The following is a 19,806-nucleotide window of genomic DNA, read 5'->3' as shown; positions in this document are numbered from 1 at the left end:
TGAAATGGATGTGCTGTGTGTTAGGATTTAATATTGTTGATTCAGTCCCTTTGTCTCGATTCACATCATGTACCACAATGTCAAGATGCTGTTTAAAAAGGGGGGTTAGCACACAAACCTGGCAACCAGCACATCCTCTTACTCTGTTCCCTCACTGAAAGCAGCTCGACCATCTGCTCTTCTTCTTTGTGTGACAAACCCTGTATTTATGCTGGTGATATTCCCTTGTTATTAATTATTACCATGTTTTCATGAAGTCAAGTATCACGTGAACGAGTGTCCTTTTGGTGACTGACGACACGCTGATGTGCTTTGAGAGCAAAAATACACAAATTACTCAAGAAATCTGGATAACATCAATTTAGTTGCCTTTTTCTGTTTCATAATGAGGTATCACTCAAACCCATGCCCCTGCTCAGTGTTCAATACAGACACTCCCCACCCCCCTAACATTCACATTCATACACACAAACTGGGAGTACTTTGGAGTTCTATGAACAATGAGGATACTGATAAATAATTATGTGCATTCAAATAAATAATCAAATAAAATGAAATAAAGTCATAAATCCAGGTTGAACACCTCCTCTTGCCCAATGTCAGCTAGGAATTGCTCCAGCCCCCCCTCACTTTGCTCAAAGTATAGGCGGTATAAATGATGGACGGATGGGTGATGTTTAATAGGTCAACATTAAAAGATGTAATTTCTGAGGAAGATGTCTGGTTGTAAAATGGGACCAAATATAAAGAAATGCTGACAGCTGCTGTGGCCAACACATGTGTAGCAGACAAACTGCTGCAGACATGGATGTAAATCATGTCACATTTGTGCATAACTTTGACTAAAGTTTGTTTGTACGTTTTACATGAACACATTTCCATTTGTTTGAATACTACAGTGAGTCTAAGCCCTCAGACTCTGAGCCAGTCTGTTGAGCTCCTGTGACAGAGCTGTGACTGTGTCCAGGATCCTCTGCTTGTCCTTCTCCTCCAGCCGCGTCTCACATCTCTGAGCAAATTTGTCTGGATGCCACAGCGCCTGCTGCTTCCGGAGCATTTTACGAAACACCGGCACGTCCTTGCGGTCCACACCGTGCAGCATGACGTCCACCATCTCCTGCACTGTACCTTTGGGAGCTGGCCAGGGGATGTCACTGTAGCTCAGCTTTGTGCTGCCTGCTGAGGAGCCTCCCTGGAAAGTAGCTGCACACTTCTCGTCGTACCTGCGCTTCTTGCCCTGTCGAGTCTCTTCCTCTTTACGTGCTGCTCGAGCCAGATACTCTTCATGTTCCCTCTGCAGCCTCTCATGCAGCTCCTTGTGGCTTTGCTTCTCCTGCTCTTTCTCTTGTTTACTCTTCCTTTTTTTCCATCCTGAAGACGACGCTGCCAGTCTTTGAGCTTCAGAATTCTTTTTATCAAAATATTCTTTCCTAATACGATTGGCCCAGTCCCCAAAATCTTCCTCATCATCATCGACAGGAAGAAAATCGTCAGCTGTGAAAAAAATACAGCAACACTGTCTTAACATCAAGTGGTGAAACTTGACATATAGAATTTAACATTGAAGGAGTATGAGTTTTACCGTCGTATACTCCAAACGTTTCACAGAATTCATCTTCACATTCACCAAACAGCTTCTCCATCCACTCCTTCTCAGGGTCTGTTTCAGGTGGACGACTCGGGTTTGCTGCCCTCTGCGAGGAATATAAAGAAAAGATTTATAAATATGATCCAACACGCACAACCACCACATAAACTGTGTTCTACTATCATGTGATGCTGAAGAAAATGAACAAAGTTTATCAATGATTCATTAGTTGTTTTACAAATTTGTTTCTACATCGAGCATTTGATGAATTTCTCTGTTTTATACTCTTTGTTAAACCTCAAACAGACATTTGAAGACATTAATTCAGGGACACCAATGTGGCCTCTCTTCACAACTATCTTAGATTCTATTGATCAAATAATCAATGGGTCAAAAAGATCATGATTGTTTGCAGTCGAATCTTAACAAACAGGAGGTGAAGACAAAACAATATATGTTAAATCACTGAATCAGATACACTCACTACATCGTTCAGCTTGTGTTTTGTGACAGTTACTCACAGCTATAAAGTCGTTGACTAATGTTGCTGCTGACAGTCTGGCCTCTTCAGTGTGATGATGTGCTACTTTAAAATCACTATGACTTTATTTTCTTTAAGTTAAGCTAAGCTAGTAGTGGGTATTTTACACCATATTCTTATATTTTGACCGTCATTAGCAGCCCTTCAGTTTATTGTCAGAGCCTGTTTACCTCTGGGTGTCTCATGAAACCCAGCAGGTCTTCAGGTGTGACTCCAGCACGGTTCGGAGCAGTCATGGCCTCTGGACAGCTCTGCTTCAGGGGCACAACCAGGTCATCATACGCTGAGAGAGGAAAAATCACAAAATAAATACGAATGCAAGAACTAATAAAATCCCAATTCTGCACCAGCTGCTCCCCCGGTCCTCCTCACCTGTCCTCCCGTGTTTGAGAGCCATGTTGGCCGCAGTGTGCAGCGCCGTGTCTCCTTTGTGGTCCCTGTGGAGGACACCGGCTCCGTGATCCAGCAGCAGCCGCAGCACGGCGTCGTCTCCCCGACAGCAGGCCAGGTGCAGCGGGCTCCTCTGCCGCTTGCCCTGGGAGAAGTTCACATCCAGGTCCCGGTGCTTCCTCAGGTACGACTTCAGCTTCGGTAGACTGCCCTCCTCCACGTACCTCCACACCCGCTTCTGTTGGCTGGACACCATGCTGCAGGAGACGGGTTGTTATTGTTGTTGTTTTTACGAGTTAGCTTAAATACGTTAGCTTCAAGAGGCCCTCGACTTTCCGGCTCGTCTGTGAAATAGCTCCGAAGCTAGCAACGACTCGGTCACAAGGGTTCCGGGGAAGGGAAGGTTCCACTAGATGTCAGTGTTGATCTGATTCTAAAGCAGATCCATTGATAAGTGAACTTGTGTTTCACTGTGCAGAGTGAAGAACTGGTCAGGATGCAGTGAAATCTAACTTGCACCCCCCCCTCTTTATTATAGGAAGACAGAGCCCCTCTGTTCTGCCTATGAGCTCCTGGTTTACAGAAAACTGAAGCGTTTGGCACCTCACTGCTGTTTTTCATACTTTAATGACTCTGTTGACACTTTCTTCATGACTAATAGCTCAACATTCATCAGCCCTCCCTGCTCGCTGCGGTTTTTCTGGGCCTCAGCCTGATGTCAACACCCCACCTGTCGAGTGATCCAGTGCACTTTTTGTAATGTACCCTGGGATCTCTCAGTTATTTGATTATACATTTTAATGTTCCAGTTCATAATATTTCTCCTTTATGATTGTGAACTGTGAACTGTGAACTAGAGCAGGAGGAATGAAGAGAAGCTTTAATGTAGATGCACATTATGACTTTGAATAAACTTATAACCCACCGGGAACCGTTTCCTAATTTGAAACAAGTGCATTTAAACAGTTCCCTGCACTTACTTCTATTTTGTGTCAGGTCTTGTGTATACCGCCACAGCCCACAACTGAAAATAACAAACTTACAGATACTTTTTTGATGATGCATGACCCATTTCAAATCTCCAGAAAAATGATTGCATATGCACAGTCCAACTTTTAGTAATCCCGAAGGCCACTGCTCCTCCTGAAAGTTTCACTTCTGATTGATAGAGCGGAGGATGTATTTCTGGGGCTTTGCATGATATTGCTGGTTTCACATCCATCTGCAGAAGAAGAAATGTTTGTTAGAGTTCTGTTTAAGATAGAGAAGTAATTGAGAAAGTGTGAGGTTGTGAAAAACACAATTTGTGACTGATCATGATCCAATTTGCAGCTGACCCTAACAAGTGTGATGTGGTAACTAATAACTTTAGTTCACGTCATGTGAATGGATATTGTGCATTTCAACGTTTACAATAAAAAACATCTACATACATAGACTCAAAATGGAATTTTATGAATTTTTAATTAGGTTACATTTTGAGGGGAAAAATCCAGGCAGATACAAATCATTTCAAGATCTTTCAGAAATGAAAGAATTAATTTGAGTCATTTGTGCCACAATCCTCAGAAAAAACAATTTTATATGATACATACATGTTTAGATGAACTGATCTCTCTCTCTCTCACACACACACACACACACACACACACACACACAAACTTCTTTCCACAGACTAACATCTTCTGAGATACAACTCATTCCTAATCTCCAGTTACCAACTAAACCAGTGAGAACTGTACCACAGAGCATTTCGAGGTAATGTTCTGAAGTAACATGCGTACAGTGATTTCTTGCTTGCTTGTGTCTGCAGCTTTCTTTACCTGTGATGCCTACATCAGTGCAGCTGAGCCTCTGAACTGGCTCGGTCCTGCTGCAGATGACAGGGCATCCATTTAGGCCTGAGCGAGCGAGGGATGCACAATAGAGAGGATAGAGGAGGGAATGAAGGGACGCTCTGTGCACTGTGAAGAGGATGATCAAGTCCGAGTCTCACATAAACCAAGATCCGGAGTCTCCCAAAGCTTGGGCACATCCGCTCCTTTTTTTTTTGCTGTCGGAAACGACGTGTCTCCAATAACGATGGCCGTCTTCTGTGAACGCCTTTGAAATGTCTGCCATAGCAAAAATGACAGATAGAGAACAGAGGGATGATGGGGAGAGATGTCATTTGTCATCTCAGGGGATAGAGTTGCATGTCTGCCACTATTTTCTACCCCTTAATTGTCCTATTTATGGAATCTTTTCAGTTCAAACACTCAGAGAAGATAACGTTTCTCATAGTTGGACTGATTCCTCACCTACTCAATGCAGAAGAGTTTCTAAAACAAGTACCCATGTCCTCCAAGGCCTCAGGTTGAGCGTATATCTCTTGCAGAGGGCCCTTCAAGGAGAAAGATGCCTCTGAAAGACAGGATTTCCCCGACCAGGAACCTCTACCTTGCCCACCCCCCCTTTGTCTTTCCTGCCTGGCCTGCTGACTCCTATCCTGGCTGTGAGGTCTGTCGTCCTCCTGGGACTCTGCAGGGTGGAGCCCTGAAGGACCGGGCAGCAGGAAGCCTGGGGTCCTCCAAGACACTCCTGAGGTCAACATCTCATCCTACCATGGTGCGATCAGACCAGGGTCAAGGTCCGGTTTGCTGGCTGCGTTTATCCAGCCTCCATTGTTAGGAAAAGGGAGAAACGTGCAAACTTCCTCTGTCTATTTTCTGCTCAACCTGGTTTATTGGGTTACAATTTATTACATCTGGACTGGTGCTTCTAACAAACGTGAAGCCTGGCTGCAAGCCTGATTTACAATAACACAAAGACAGGAGCTATTTGTCACCCATTGATATGACAATGAATGGGTTAAGGTGGGCCCCTCTACAGAAACTCTTGCTTCTTACGTCTGTCTGTAGCTTAATTGATTTACATTATGTCCTAGTCTAGTGGAGAGTTGGGGTTTCACCTTTTTCATTGTGTCTTTGTTGATGGAATATCTGGAGGCACAGAGGGTTTCAAGTTCATCCAAACAAACCTGAAGGGTCAGTTTGGGGAAAATGAATGAAGAAAATAAAAACTACATGTATCTGTTTTTATAAAAAATGACAGTTTAAGCTAAACTAGTTGTTTAAATGATTTGCACATCTTAAATACTCATGGATAAAAGGACAATATCAGGCAAATTCCATATTTTGCTTAAAATGGAGGTGAAAAGAAAAATACGGAAAGCTAACGCAACAAAACTGACATTAAAACCAACCTTTTCTTCCAATGTTAATGCACCAGTCCTTTTTATTTCATTGATTTAAAAAAGTATAAAAAAGTACTGTATGTTTAACCCACAGCTGTTACTTATGCATTAAAGCTACACTGTCAGCCGCCTCACATTTTTTTCTTAATCTTCCAGATTTTCCATTTCACTGCCATTGAAAACCATTTAATCACGTTTTGGAAAGTGGAGATTTCAAGCTGGAAGAGCTCTCATCTTTCACAGCCTTCATCGCATCTGTCGGCTTTATTTTAGAGCCTCTGACAGTTCTGACATTTTTTTAAGAAAGGCTTCAAAAAAGACTAAATATGAAATATTCCCAAATTTGCACACAAGTTTTATAATATCAAATTTTAATTACAACTTTTTTTTAAACCTGTAAGGATCTATTTTTTTAATGCTGTACATGGTTGTTTTATTTTGTACAGGTTGTGATATGATAGAATCAAATAATTGTAGTGCAATTAAAGTGCAGTATTTACCTCTGTAATAGAGTAAAGGTATGTAGTAACGCTGTGAATAAAAGTCTGCAGGCAAATTCTGTTTAATAAAGATAATTTCAAAGATATTTAATGGATAGAAATCCGCAGAATTGGGTGTGGACTTTCTCCAGAGGTTTCCTTACACACAACACCGCGAGAGGGTCTCCACTCAGGGCTGGTGCAGCAGACAGACACAGAATGCAACGAATTAATTCTGCTGCAGAGATCACGTGTTTGTGTGTACAGCACATCAACACTCACATCGGCCCTCATCACTAAAAGCTCTCTTGAGATCTTTGTCAGTGTCTTCTACGTGTTTGGCTTCGCTTTTTCATGCAGAGATATTTGTTTTTGGCTCCTCTGGACTTAATACCCGGAGAAAGTGTGCAGAAAGTCTGGAGGCGCTCCCTGGGACATTTGCAGTCACACTTACACGTCTTCCAGAGAATGTCCGGTGCAGTTCAGTGCATGTCTGAAAGCAGCTTATCAACATTCAGTTAGTGAATAGAACTACGGTTATCAGATGTTAACCGTTGTCAACAAGATACTATCATGGACGTCATTAGTGGTTTGAGTTTGTTCATTTCATGGAGCCTTAATTTTTGCCCTCAGGTGTGTTTTCACACAACAATCACAATTATCACATTACCGAAACAGAGATCAATGTTATTTACTAAATATGGCTAAAAGAAAGGGTCATGTCATTTTTTATGTTTGTGATTTTTCCTGGAGATGCTCTTGTTGTTTGTGATGTCTTGGAAATGGAGAGCGAGGACTGTTTATACCCTGCGGGAACCCTGCTGCCAGTGTAGACACACTTAATTTTCACACTCTGTTATTACTGAGGAATGAAAACATTTGTGAAATCATTTCTGAACAGCTCGTCCTCTCTGCAGACAGGCTCCCAGCCTGAGGAGGACCTAAGGGTATAAATCTCCACCCCCCCTTTCTGGGCAGCTTGGCTCGGCAAAGTTCGTGCCATGAAATCTTTGGTAACACGATCACATCGGCTTCATAAAACTTGAAAACCATGAAAATAATCTATCCAGATTGTTTTACAGAGCGGACTTTGATGCCAACAGGTGGAGGATAATGTGACATGTCATCTAATAAAAAAAAGGAACCGCTGCATGGAATTTTAAAATGTACTGTATGTTGTTTCACCAATAAAACATGTGCAAACTCATTCAATTCACCTCTGCCTATTTTTAATGCTTTATCGTAGTGTGTTTTATAAAAACTTGCTCCACTCAGTTTGGAAGATCTATTTAACTCAGATTTTTGCTTTGCATGTCTGTGTTTGAGTCCCGGCTGGGATCAGATTAAGGGGAGCTGAGACCGTGGTGATGAAGGAGGAGGAGGCCGAGGGAATGTCGCAGCAGCTGTTGCATTTCTCTCTCTTTCACGTGACGTGGAAGCTTTCAGACGTCACCTGTCCCGAGATTAAAGACGCAGATGCAGTTCTTCTCTCCAGGAGGAGTTCAGCATTTTTCACATTTAGGCCCCTGGAAAAAGAAATGGCCCTCCGCAGTGTACTTCTGTAATTGTAACTGATTTAGATTAAGCCCCTCTCATCAACAGGTATTACACAGGCACAGTGAGTCGACTCCCACTACAAATCAGTGAGTGAGGATTTATCCAATCCCTCTGTCTCCCTGCTGTTGCTGAATATATCCTGTAAAAAGCTCATTACGGTCAGAATTGGTTAATCACTGAATTCTAATTTGAAGCTCAACAACCTGCTGCAGTTTTTGTTTGCTGAAAACAACACATGTAACTATAAAACAGCAGAGTAGGATGTTTAAAATGTGGACTGAGACTCTCTAGATGTGCATGAATCGTTGTTGTAATTAACCCTAAGACTTCTGGGACAAAGGCAAAACGTCCCGTGCTTGATCCAATTTAGAAACTTTTGTGCTCGTTGATTGTTTGTGCGAGTGGATTGTCAGGAAAGCAGAAGAAACAAATACGGCGGGAGGAGGAAATAGAGGTCCAACGTGCATTTCCTGCAAGATGCATGCTTTGATTTTCAGGCCTTGCAGAACACAATGGGTGTTCGACCGCCTCCCCCCTCCGCAAGGCACCAACAGGAAGAAGGACATTCACTGGATGGGAGAAAATACATTCCAACTTAACAAGCAATCACAAGTAACAGAGGGACACCAGAGAGAGGGCTGTTTTTAAAGCACAATTTTTGTCAGTTTTATTACAAAATCATAGACAAGGATTCAAAATAATGTGTATTCACAAAAATGCTTTCATGTGTTTGTCAGGAGCAACTGCATTGTCATTCTAGCGATTAACACACACACACACACACACACACACCCTCAGACTGTCAAAGCAGTCACCTTATAATTGGCCCCTGCACCAGCCTGAAAACATTTGCCAGCTGCCATCTGTCTGTCTTATCACACTCGAACACCTCTCACGACTGGCACATCCTTCACACACACACACACACACACACACACACACACACACACACACACACACTCTCTCTCTCTCTCTCTACACTGCTGGCTGTGACACAGATACTACAGTCTGGAGTTGGAGAGCGGGACAGTCTGGTGGGTTTCACACCTCAAGTGCTAACAAATGAAAACAAGAACAGCAGGGGGGGGCACATGTATGAGTATTGACGACAAGGTTTCAGAGTGCAAAGCTCAGCACTTTGCATCACGTCCACATGAGAGAACCCGGGAGGAACTCATGAGTGGGTTTTCAAAAATACATTCCACTTTTTCCAAAAATATATAAATCATTTCATTTCTCGGTCCCTTGGTACTGTTTTGCTTCCCTGCAGCTGAACGTAGGAGTTGGAGTGTGGCGAGACCCACAATCCACAAGCCTGACGGTCACCTTGTAGTCCACAGAGGTGGGGTCTGAAGATGACGCTCTGGACGACCTGTGAGGAAGCACTCATCAGCTGCACAGTTCTGATTCACCTGCATTGTCCTGCATCTTTCACCTCTTCCCCAGCATGCCTCTGGGCCCCCAGCTGGCGTCACACCTTGGTGGCCAGGGACTGGGCCTCTGTCTTCTGGGAGGACAGGGAGCTGACCGGGCTGGCGTGCAGGGACTTCTTTAAGTTGAGGAGGCACAGGCACTGGGACCTGAAGCGCAGGTCGAAGAAGGCATAGAGGAAGGGGTTGAGGCAGCTGTTGATGTAGGCCAGGCAGGTGGCGTAAGGGTGGGCCAGCAGCAGGAAGCGCAGGAAGGCACAGGTGGCGGGGAACAGATCCAGGTAGGAGAGGGCGTCCGCGCTCTTCACCAAGTGGAAGGGTGTCCAGCATGCGGCGAACACCACCACCAGCGTGGTGATGATCTTCAGCAGCCTCCTCTTGCGCTGGTCCTCCTTGCGCAGGGTGTTGAAGTGGCGGGTGACGGTGCAGCCAATGAAGCCGTAGCACACCATCATGGCCAGGAAGGGCAGGAGGAAGCCCAGCGCCGAGGAGGAGATGCTGAGGCCGGCGATCCACAGGTTCTCCTGCTCCTTGCTGGTCAACACCAGGCTGAAGTCCATGGCGCAGGAGGTGCGGTTGTTGGAGAGGTCGTGTATGGTGGTGCGGAACACCAGGGTGGGCGCGGCGAGGAGCCCGGACAGCAGCCAGATGGCGATGATGCAGCCCCGCGTGTGGCCGCGGGAGCGCAGCTGGGTGCTGGACAGCGAGTGCACGATGGCCAGGTAGCGGTCGAAGCTCATGCAGGTGAGGCAGAAGACGCTGGCGTACATGTTCAGCAGCACCACGTAGCTGCTGATCTTGCACAGGGCCACCCCGAAGGGCCAGTGGTAGCCCATGGCGGTGTAGACGGCCCACAGGGGCAGCGTGACCACGAAGGTGAGGTCAGCCAGGGCCAGGTTCCCGATGTAGACGTCCGCTGCGCGCCGCTTCCCCTGCGCCCTCCACACGGTGAAGATGACCACCCCGTTCCCGGAGAGACCGAGGATGAAGATGAGCATGTAGAGCACCGGAATGACGGAGTAAGAGGGGCTCCACTCCGAGTAGTCACACATGGTGGAGTTCTCCGTCTCCTCGTAGTCATAGTAATCATAAGGAGTTTCAGTGGGCTCCATCTCCAGTGTCTGCTTCCCTTTGGATAAAAGTCTGGTATGTCCACAGTGGTTGACAGCTCTGAGCTCTGTTGCTGCACGTGTGATGTATGGACCTTTATATACCTCCCCCTTCACTTGTACCGTCCTAGGATGCCCCCCTCCTCCCCTCCCACTGCCCTCCTCCTCCCCTCCCACTGCCCTCCTCCTCCTCTGCTCTGAGGAACATGCTCTACACACACCCTCCTCTTATCATCATCTACATTCACTATCTCCTGCAAAGTGAAGCCACTTCAATATGAGCTGAAACACAAGAATTTCATTTCTCATAATTTAGTTTTCATGCATAAATCATGGCCTACAAGAAAACCACAAGTTTAATTGAGACACTTATTTTCCACCTTCCTGGAATGAAAGTTGATTATTAGACGTGTTTGGACGGTGGCCCACAAGTCAAGTCCGGGCATGACAGGTTTCATGAGGTGCAGTCAATTGTAATGACAATCGAGAGTCGTTCTGGCACCGGAGCCCTGTGCTGAAACGGAACAGGCCATTTACATCTCTATGTGTTTTGTTTTCATGTCCCCACATGTCCAAACAATGTGCAGCCACACACTGAAGACAAGAGTTTGTGTACTGGATGTTAGACAAAGAAAACTTTGACCTCAGGCCTGAAAATGAAAATATACAAGCTTCAAAAAGAAGAGACAGACGTGTTATAGCCTTAATTGAAATATAAAATATGAGTTCCAATCTATTCAAACTTTTAAAAACAAACTAGCAGGATTTAAAATGAAAGAAAAGTAGGTGAGACTGTTTTTTTTAAAGAAATGTTACTATATTTTCTTAATGGGGAGATAATAATCATCAACATACATTTTGGTGTCACTGTTCAAAACAAGTGATACCAAACAGTGTTCAAACATGCCCCATGAAGAACAATAGTTTATGTGCTTATTTTCTGGCTTTGACTTTATTATTAAAGACTCAACTTTAATTTGAAAACTCAAGTGTATCCGATAAGACAAGTAAAACAGGTCACATAATGTAATTTAGTATTTCTTCCACATTTTGTACTGTTATATTGATTTACAGAGAAAACAAACACTAGGTTATAAAAGGTTTGGCAGAATAATGCATTTGCCTGTTTAACCTCACTAAAGCTGCTTTCAGACATGAACTTAACTCTGGATATTCTCCTGAAATTATCCAGGGGGGGGGGCTTATTGTGAGAACACCAATGTTTGTGTAATTTCAGAAGTGTGTGGGCGTGTGATTGGTGTTTCTAACACACACAAAACGAACACAGTATCTCAGGATGAAAGAAAGGTCATTAGCGGAGAGGATGCATAAGATGCCAACATGGAAAGACAAGATTCAAAAACGTTTGATGATAAGGTGATTTCTGAAACGGGATTTGTTTCGTGGACTGCTGCGTTCTCCTTATGAAAAAGGCAAAGTGAAGAAAGTCCAGACCCAAGTGTCAGGACCTTTTCCAGAGTTGTGTCTGGAAACAGCACACGCTAACAAGTCAGAATAGAAACATATAATGCAGCCAAACATTGTTAGTATTATATTTATTTCAAATTGTTGGTCGAGATGTTGCATCAGCGATATCTTTAAATGAGTGGACGGTGGCACCATAAAAAACATGGAGTCTTGGACTTGAACCTTCAGCTGTGTTAGCATTAGGCTTCAAGAATGAGATGATAGAAGTCATGGTACTTTCAGACAGCGTGGCATAAGATGACTTTTCCAACTTTAAAGCTACTCAAGGGTAACTCAGTGTTTCTCTCTCTTCTTTCCCGTCTCTCGGGTGGATTTGTCGGCCCAGGTGGGACGCCTCACTCTCCAGCCTGCTCCGTCTCTCAGCAGAGCGGCAGCAGTGGCGCCGAGGCACCAACCAATAGACAAAACGTCTGCATCACTCAACAATCCTTTCCTCCTCCGATCCCTTCCTCCACCCCTCCATCTCTGCCTCCTCCATCTTCCGCTCCCCTCCCCACTCATGTCCGTCTTCCTCCCTTTACCAAGACGCGGATTGATTCCTGTCCCCTCTGCTCCAACCAGCGTCATTTACTCTCAGAGAGCAGTTTGTTGTTGCCGGTTCTCGTGATGCGCTCTGGTGGTGTTTGATAATCAAACTGATGTGATTGTGTTTGTGCGCCTGCCTCCACCCAAAACTCTACCTACTCATGCTCTGCTTAATTGTCCGTTCCAGCTCTTTGTCTTTCCGGCTCCGTGCTGCAGAACAGAAAAAAGGAAGTTGAAGTGAATCAGGCGAGCTTCCTATCTGCAGCCTGGTGGGACCCAAGTCTGTTTTTAGCTGCACTCGTTGACGTGGGATGTGAACCTACGACTAAATAAAACAGAAGGCCTTGATGAACACATCAGTCCACCCACACACTTTGTCCAAAATCCCCTCATCAGTAGAGTTGGGGGAAAAAACATAAATCTCAATTTTGATGCAAGAAATAGTAAAGGGAGTAACATTTCCTGAAGTCTGATGGGAATTGTTTTCATGCTCAACAGTCAGCAATTATTTTGATCACTTCTCCATTAGAGTCACTTGTTCCAATAGGGCTGATCTTGAACCTCTTTGCAGAGCATCCATCTCTTCCCTCAGCACCAGAGACCCCCAGCATTCAGCTGATGTTTGTCCTCTGGTTCCCACCTGTGTCTCAGACCGATTGTTGTTTGTATTGTTGTTGTTGTCCTCTCATGTGTGGTCCTGCGCTGTAAACCACACACCGTGATGTTCCATATGATTTGCGCAACATTTGACCACAGCGAAGTGTCATCTTTCAGTAATGAGTAAGCTACAAACTATTTCAGAGAAAGATGAATTCTTTCTTTTCCAAGTTTACACAACAGCAGAAAGACACACAACCACAAACATTGACACACACACACTACAATGACAGTCTATCTGCAGGGCTGCATAGCGTCCTTTTGATCTTTCATCCTGATCTTTGACCTTGCGTGTTTATTAGCCTGTTTTCGGTCGATACCTGCAGCACCAAATGAGTGTGAGGTGTGTGTTCTTGTTGTTGAGGTGTGTGTGTGTGAGGGCCTGTGGGGGTCTGACAGACGTTTGATGTGTGTGTTAAGCTGTTGCAGACCACATGCACAAGGGGAGCCCCTCTGTGCAGAGACAGCTGGTTGCTCAAGGCTTTATTTGCGATTTCACCGACTCTGACTCATCCCCCAGTTCTTCGATGATATTGCCAGTCTGAGTCAATCACCTGAGAGCAGCTTGACAGCCGCGATAATAGACGGACCCAAGGGCAAATACTCACCGAGTCATCAGCATTACCAAAACAGTCTGATCTGAACTTTTAATTATCTGGATGTGCTGTCAAAGCTCACACTCTGAGCACAGCTGGGAGCTTGAACATTTGGTTGTTGTTGCCGCCTGCTCCTCTCCATTATGCTCCCTCGGCTCCTTTCAGCAGGGACGAGGAGGTGATTGACACCAGCTTGTCAGACACAAAGGCCACCAGGATGGAAGACGTTCACGCCTGCTCTCACCGCTCCAGTAAAGACTAAACTGAAGTGATACATCCATCTAAAAAGAGTTTTAAGATATCCTGACTGCACGATGAAACTGGAGAAACTGAGTCACACTCCAGGAACTATGTTGGGATCAAGATCAGTTCATTGTTGATTGAAGAAGATTTAAGATATAGGATATAAGATACTTTTGTTGGGAAACTCCATATAATAAACAAGTAGCTATAAACACAGCAACAATAAGGAGAATGCACTCAGAGCTCATCCCTCTGCCAAGGCCCAACAGTTTCCTTGACTTCAATCGAGCTGCACCAAAGTTCACACACTAATATATCAGTCCCTTAAAGGTGCCTGATTATTTTCATCAAGATCCACTAATCATCTGCCACAAAATATTATAAGTTCCTCTCTGACCCCAACTCATCCTTCCACCAAATTTCATGGAAATCTGTCCTGTTCTTCTTATGTAATCTTGCAAACAACCGTACAAACCAAGCAACAAACAAACTGACTGGTGAAAACTATAAAATACACAGTAATATTATAAATGATGTGTCATGAAATTGAAAACATGATAGATCTGCTGCTTTGCCTCCTCATAAATTGGGTTCAAATTCTTTTTCAGCAGCTACAGACACAGGGATGTCTAATTTGAGATTTGTGTTTGTGGGTCAGTTGACCGGGAGACTCTGTTGATACGACTCTTCCTGCTTTCAACATGTTGTTCCGAGTCAGGAGCGGCAGAACAGAAATATCTATCAAATATGAACGTGAGGACAGGAGATGGAAATCCCAAAATGTTTTCACGAAAAGGTCAGAAATAGCTGGGACTTGCGCTCGAGGTCACGAGTAAAAATATAAGAAGGAGAGAAAGGCCCGGAGGAGGGGGGGGGGGGGGGGGGGGTTATGTAGTGCAGCTGAGAAAAGGGAACAAAAGAGAGAGGATCATTTATCATTTATCATTTATAGAAGCAGTGAGGTAACACTGCTGCTGCGAGTCCTGACAACAGAGTTCTGTTTACACCGACAAAGAGTTTGTTGTTAGAGTTTGATCAGCGTTAGTAAGGCGATGAACAATATTGAGGTTTAAATCTAAGAGACGATGTTTAAACACTGACAGAGACAGGAACCACCACCAACCTTCTTTACAAAGATGGTGCGATAAATGATGATGGTGTCGTCCTCGCCTTCAGGTCTCAATGAGCAAATGTTCATAGTTCTCTGCACTGTTTATTATCTATAGAACTCATTAAATTCCCACGAGAATGTGGATTGTCCTGTAGAGAATAGCATGTAAGAAATTAAGATAGTGAACACTGTGATCATTAGCATGTTGATTTTAGCAACTAGCTCAAAGTCACCTGGTGGCTGGCTGCAGTACAGGTCACAAATTCCGTCTCAATATCGAGTTTGCTGACATTAGCTAACATGTGCTGCAGATCATGTAGTACTGCATGAAGCAGTCGCTGCAAAAGACCTGAGTGTATTGAATTATTGCCACAGATATGCTTGTTAGTTGTTAGTTACTTTTATAATTATTTTAATTTTAAAATACCGTCATTTATCCTTTTAACATTCGATGCTGTCAGAAATCATGATGCAATTTTCATTAAAGGTTGCGGTCAGTAAAGGGGGTAATGCGTATTTGTCCTGTTAACCCCGATGGTAATGACAAAAAGTGTTTTTCCAGGTGCACAAATGGAATCCCACACTCTTCTGCTTTACTGCATGACACTGAGCTTAAAGCATCGTCACTGCACTTAACAAACCCATCCAGACAAGGTTTAAAAATAGAGATAAGGTCTTCCCTGATGTATAAACAAACACAAAAGAAAACTGCAATAAAACCTGCAACTGCATTTTCCTCTTCCTGTACAACCAACAAGCAAGAAACTTTCCTCCGCCGCTGCGCTCCTGCTGCTGCAGAGGATGTGAGACTGATATTATTCACAAAACCGAGTGAAAGAGTGATGAGTCGGAGAACAGGAGGCAGTGAGGTCGAAAAACTGTGTGAATGACTCCGTGCACTGCTGGACTTTATCCCTCACATGTAACAGGAACCATTTTAAAGATTTTTTTATGGCTGTGCAGACTTCACAGAGTTCTGAAACACAAGCCTCACACACACACACAAACACACACACACACACCCATGCACTCAACAATCCTACATGTCCGCACACACTATGTAACACCCATGACTACACTGGAGGAAACACAATCAGCTATTGTAACTCCAAACCAAAGGTCTTGATGCTCATATGCTTTTGTCATTAGTCTCAATTATAACAAGCTACGAGGTCACGACCTGACACACACACACACACACACACACACACACACACACACACACACACACACACACACACACACACAATGCAAGTTACATTATATATAACGTTTTTGTTCTAGCTGGTTCTGAAAGTTGTTCCATTAAATAAAAAATTGGGTTTAATGCTTTATTAATAATAACATACCTCCACCACTTGTTGCAAACACTGTGCATATCTAAAAAATATGTGTTAACCCACATACATACAGAAATTCCCTTTGACGAAATTACCTTATAGTCTCTTTCTCCTGGACATTGTGAATGCACATATCTATTCTATAGATATATTCTATATCATCACTCAAAACAGCTTACTTTTAAGTTGTTGTTGATGATGATTCTGTATTCACTATTTCACCACAGTGAATGTTGTGCAAAACAAAAATGCAAAGCATGTAGAAGATCAATAACTGATTATAAGATTGATATTTTTTTGAAAATTGGGCAACTTTTTTTCTGTCAAGCAAAAATTCCAAATTTGCCGGCATTTGTGTTGGTGTTATCATCCACTCCCCATCAATATCTGCTCGTCCCAGTAAAAGTCTGTCCCTGGTTTATCAGGGGCAGAGCAAGTCTCCCACTTTATCTCGCATCCACACACATGCACACACACACTAACATACACATCCCTGTGTATCCTCTCTGAGCACCCGGTTTCCTTGCCGGGGGAAAAGAGAGGACTAGATGGACGGGAAGAGAGGAGACAGTGGGGATGTGACACAACAATGGCAGGAAGTGACTTCAGATCAATACAGATTAGTGGGAAAGACAACAACACAGCAGCCTGGAGCGCACAAACAGCTCCGGTGAGGAGATAAACATGCAATGCAAAACAGAGACAAGTAAATGTTGAAAGACACAAAGACACGAGATCCAGATCCAGAGCATCATCAACCACCAAATATGAATTGTACAATAAAACACCAATGACCTATTAGATATCATTTGGGGGTTTGATTTTACTGCATGTCACACTCTAAAAATGCATTGGAGGATACAATCTACAGTAGTTACACACTCTCCCATAGAGGACTGCTGCTGTAGTTATTTTACTAAAGTAAGGAAGCATTGTTTTGTATTTCAAGTGTGCACATTGACAATAATTACCTCCACCAAGGAGGATAAATGTTTGTTTGTTAGTTACTACTAAACTTGGTGGAAGGATGAGATACGGGTCAGGGAAGAATCCATTAAATGTTGGTGTGGGCCCGGATTAAGAGACAGGTTTTGTCTCACTAAATATTGTGCAATAGGCAATAGGGAATTTTTCAACATTAAATGATTTCTCAGGAAATAATTCATGGATCTAGATAGGGAAAAAAAGTGGCACATTGAGGGGACTGATATTTAACTGTGGCGGATGTATGTGCTTCACTCAGTGCCATTCTAGTTCTTTATCGGACAGCTTCAACAGCAACAACTATCAAGTTGCCTAGAATATTCCACTTTTCTGCAACTGTGTATTTTCCAACTATTGCAAATGAACTACAACAAATACTAATTACAAGTGTTTGATTCAATTATTTGATAGCACTGAAACTGAATTAAGATTCTACACAAAGCAAACAAACACATAAACAACATGCACACTGGCACACAAAGACAATACAAGGGTCTTAAGACCTACAAAATAAAATACGGTCGTAAGCAGGAAGTTGAAACAGTCAACAGTGGGGGGCTGTTGGAGAGCAAAAAAAAAACTGTTCAACAGTTCAGAGGTCATAACAAGGTCCCCGAAAGTGAAAACCTGAGGCCTAGAGCTTGTGTAATGTGTAACCAGGAGCCTGCTCAACTTCAAACATTCTAAAATGGAGCGGAAAGTGGCCTGAATAATTGGACGATGTGATCTTTTACAGCCAGAGGCCTGTGTAGCTCGGTTTGATGGATCAGCTGTGAACAGGGAGAACTGACGGGGCAACACCAAGGAACAGAGAGATGCAGAAAACAAGATTTAACCTCCGCCTGATGGGAACAACAGCTCGGTCACTGCTCCGGAGTTGTAATGCACTAATGAGTCTTATGATTCATAAGACATTCAGCTGCTACATAAGGAGATGGGGGGGATCCCCAGCTGGAACGGAGAATGTGTGTGTGTTTTCATTTCCTTTAACAAATCATAATTTAGAGTCAGAGAATAAAGCTGATGGACCTGAGATCATTAGGGCTGCGTGTCCAGCTACTGTTATCCCGAGGAGAACCATAAAAGGACACACACACTTCCTGACCACCATCCATTGAACGGGCATCTGTCTGACCCCTGACACCTTCCACTCCAACTCCGCTTCCTGTCCCACACGTGCAGCTCGGCTACTTGAGGCTGTGCATCAAAGTCTGTTCCCCCAAAACAGGGAAGAATCCCAAACAGGAAGATGCACGAGGTCTCGGCCTGAGGGGAACTCCCTGCAGCATTATTCAACCTAAAAATGTTGAACTTTTACATCAACGTCTACATTTACTTCATACCCATACCAACAGAGTCCAGGAAAGCCATAGCAGCTGCAATCCAATGAAACTATCATTGTCGTTCAAACAGGTCACAGTCCAGTTTTTTGTCCCGTGCCCCTGACCTCTTCCCCTTCTAATCCAGCTTTAGGCAGAGGGCATGGGGGGCTGGTGGGGGGGCTGGTGGGGGTGCTGGTGGTGGAGGGCCGGGGATAAAGGTGCAGACCATCAGCCCTTGTTACCAAAAAGCTTTAGAGGAGCTTTGCAGCTCATGAGGCCAGACTTTAATCTCCCAGACGCTTCACACATATGGCCTTATGAGATCATCCACCTCACAACACCCAGCCACCCCCTCATAAACAGCTACAGTGTATAAACAGACATCACATGTGTGTGGTATCCGTTTTCACGCCTATTGTAGATATACTTGGATCAACAAAAAGTAGGTGTGAACTGTGCTGACAAGAAAAACTCAAGTGTGTGACAGAAACTTCTTGAGGCAGCAAGATATGGTTGAAATGCTGGCCAGTGTAACTTCGGGTCAGGCGTCTTGCCCAAGGAAACTTCCGCATGCGGACTACAGGAGCTGGGGATTGAACACCTGACACACATCACCCTTTTTTCCAACTCTGTCTTGAAAACATCACAGATAAATACAGGGACAGTTTGAGCAGTCTCAATTAGAAAAAATAAATTTCTCAGTTATAGACTTTTATGTACAAAACAGTATTTTTTAAAACTATATTTATATTCTTATCTTTCCACAGCTGCTGTGTTGGTCCAGGTGTGACAGATGAATGCACACAGCAGATTATGTGATGTGGTTCTGATGTCTTCACACGTGCAGCTGATGCTTCTGACATTTAGGTCACTCAGACCAATGCAACCTTGAGCATTTCTCCTTCTGGATGGTTCCATTGAATTTCTGCTTCTGAATTCAAATTCAGACATGCCTGTTTGAGAAATGCCATTAATAGTGCTTTCCAAGATATTTCAGATACAACCCAATGTGCCAACTGCTGCTCAAAAACATTTATAGCTTGTGTGTCTGGCATGTTCAAATGCAGCTTAATTACGTTTTTGCTAAATTGCATTTTTCATCCTACGATCTTCACATCTTGGTCAGTCCACAGGGATGACATTCTACAAAAGCATTTCTCAGTGATTTCAGTGACACACAGAACTCAAAGCAACAGACTGAACTGGCCAAT

At 43.8% G+C, this 19,806-nt stretch overlaps 2 protein-coding genes across 2 annotated transcripts; both read right to left on the bottom strand.

The window, feature by feature from the left end:
• Window positions 1-11: 11 nt before the first annotated feature.
• On the bottom strand, window positions 12-2,905 carry nfkbil1 (nuclear factor of kappa light polypeptide gene enhancer in B-cells inhibitor-like 1). The gene is made up of 4 exons (XM_020081630.2): window positions 2,502-2,905; window positions 2,300-2,412; window positions 1,583-1,694; window positions 12-1,494 (listed from the first exon to the last, which is right to left on the bottom strand). Exons 1-4 carry the CDS (start codon window positions 2,773-2,775, stop codon window positions 905-907), a joined length of 1,089 nt encoding a protein of 362 aa, XP_019937189.2. The 5' UTR covers window positions 2,776-2,905; the 3' UTR covers window positions 12-904.
• Window positions 2,906-8,429: 5,524 nt separating this feature from the next.
• Window positions 8,430-10,415, bottom strand: LOC109626296 (apelin receptor B-like). Its single transcript, XM_020082091.2, has one exon. The coding sequence runs from the start codon at window positions 10,330-10,332 to the stop codon at window positions 9,262-9,264; it is 1,071 nt and encodes a 356-aa protein (XP_019937650.1). The 5' UTR covers window positions 10,333-10,415; the 3' UTR covers window positions 8,430-9,261.
• Window positions 10,416-19,806: the final 9,391 nt, after the last annotated feature.

The sequence above is a fragment of the Paralichthys olivaceus genome, chromosome 18 (assembly GCF_024713975.1).
Source record: "Paralichthys olivaceus isolate ysfri-2021 chromosome 18, ASM2471397v2, whole genome shotgun sequence".
Classification (NCBI taxonomy): Eukaryota; Metazoa; Chordata; class Actinopteri; order Pleuronectiformes; family Paralichthyidae; genus Paralichthys; species Paralichthys olivaceus.
This window is presented reverse-complemented; position numbering and strand designations above follow the sequence as displayed.

Coding starts and splice junctions, on each gene's coding strand:
- nfkbil1 (XM_020081630.2), bottom strand. CDS start 2,775: ATGGTGTCCAGCCAACAGAAGCGGGTGTGGAGGTACGTGGAGGAGGGC. Junction 2,413..2,501: donor TCTCAAACACGGGAGGACAG/GTGAGGAGGACC, acceptor TTCCTCTCTCAG/CGTATGATGACCTGGTTGTG. Junction 1,495..1,582: donor AACGTTTGGAGTATACGACG/GTAAAACTCATA, acceptor TTTTTTTCACAG/CTGACGATTTTCTTCCTGTC.
- LOC109626296 (XM_020082091.2), bottom strand. CDS start 10,332: ATGGAGCCCACTGAAACTCCTTATGATTACTATGACTACGAGGAGACG.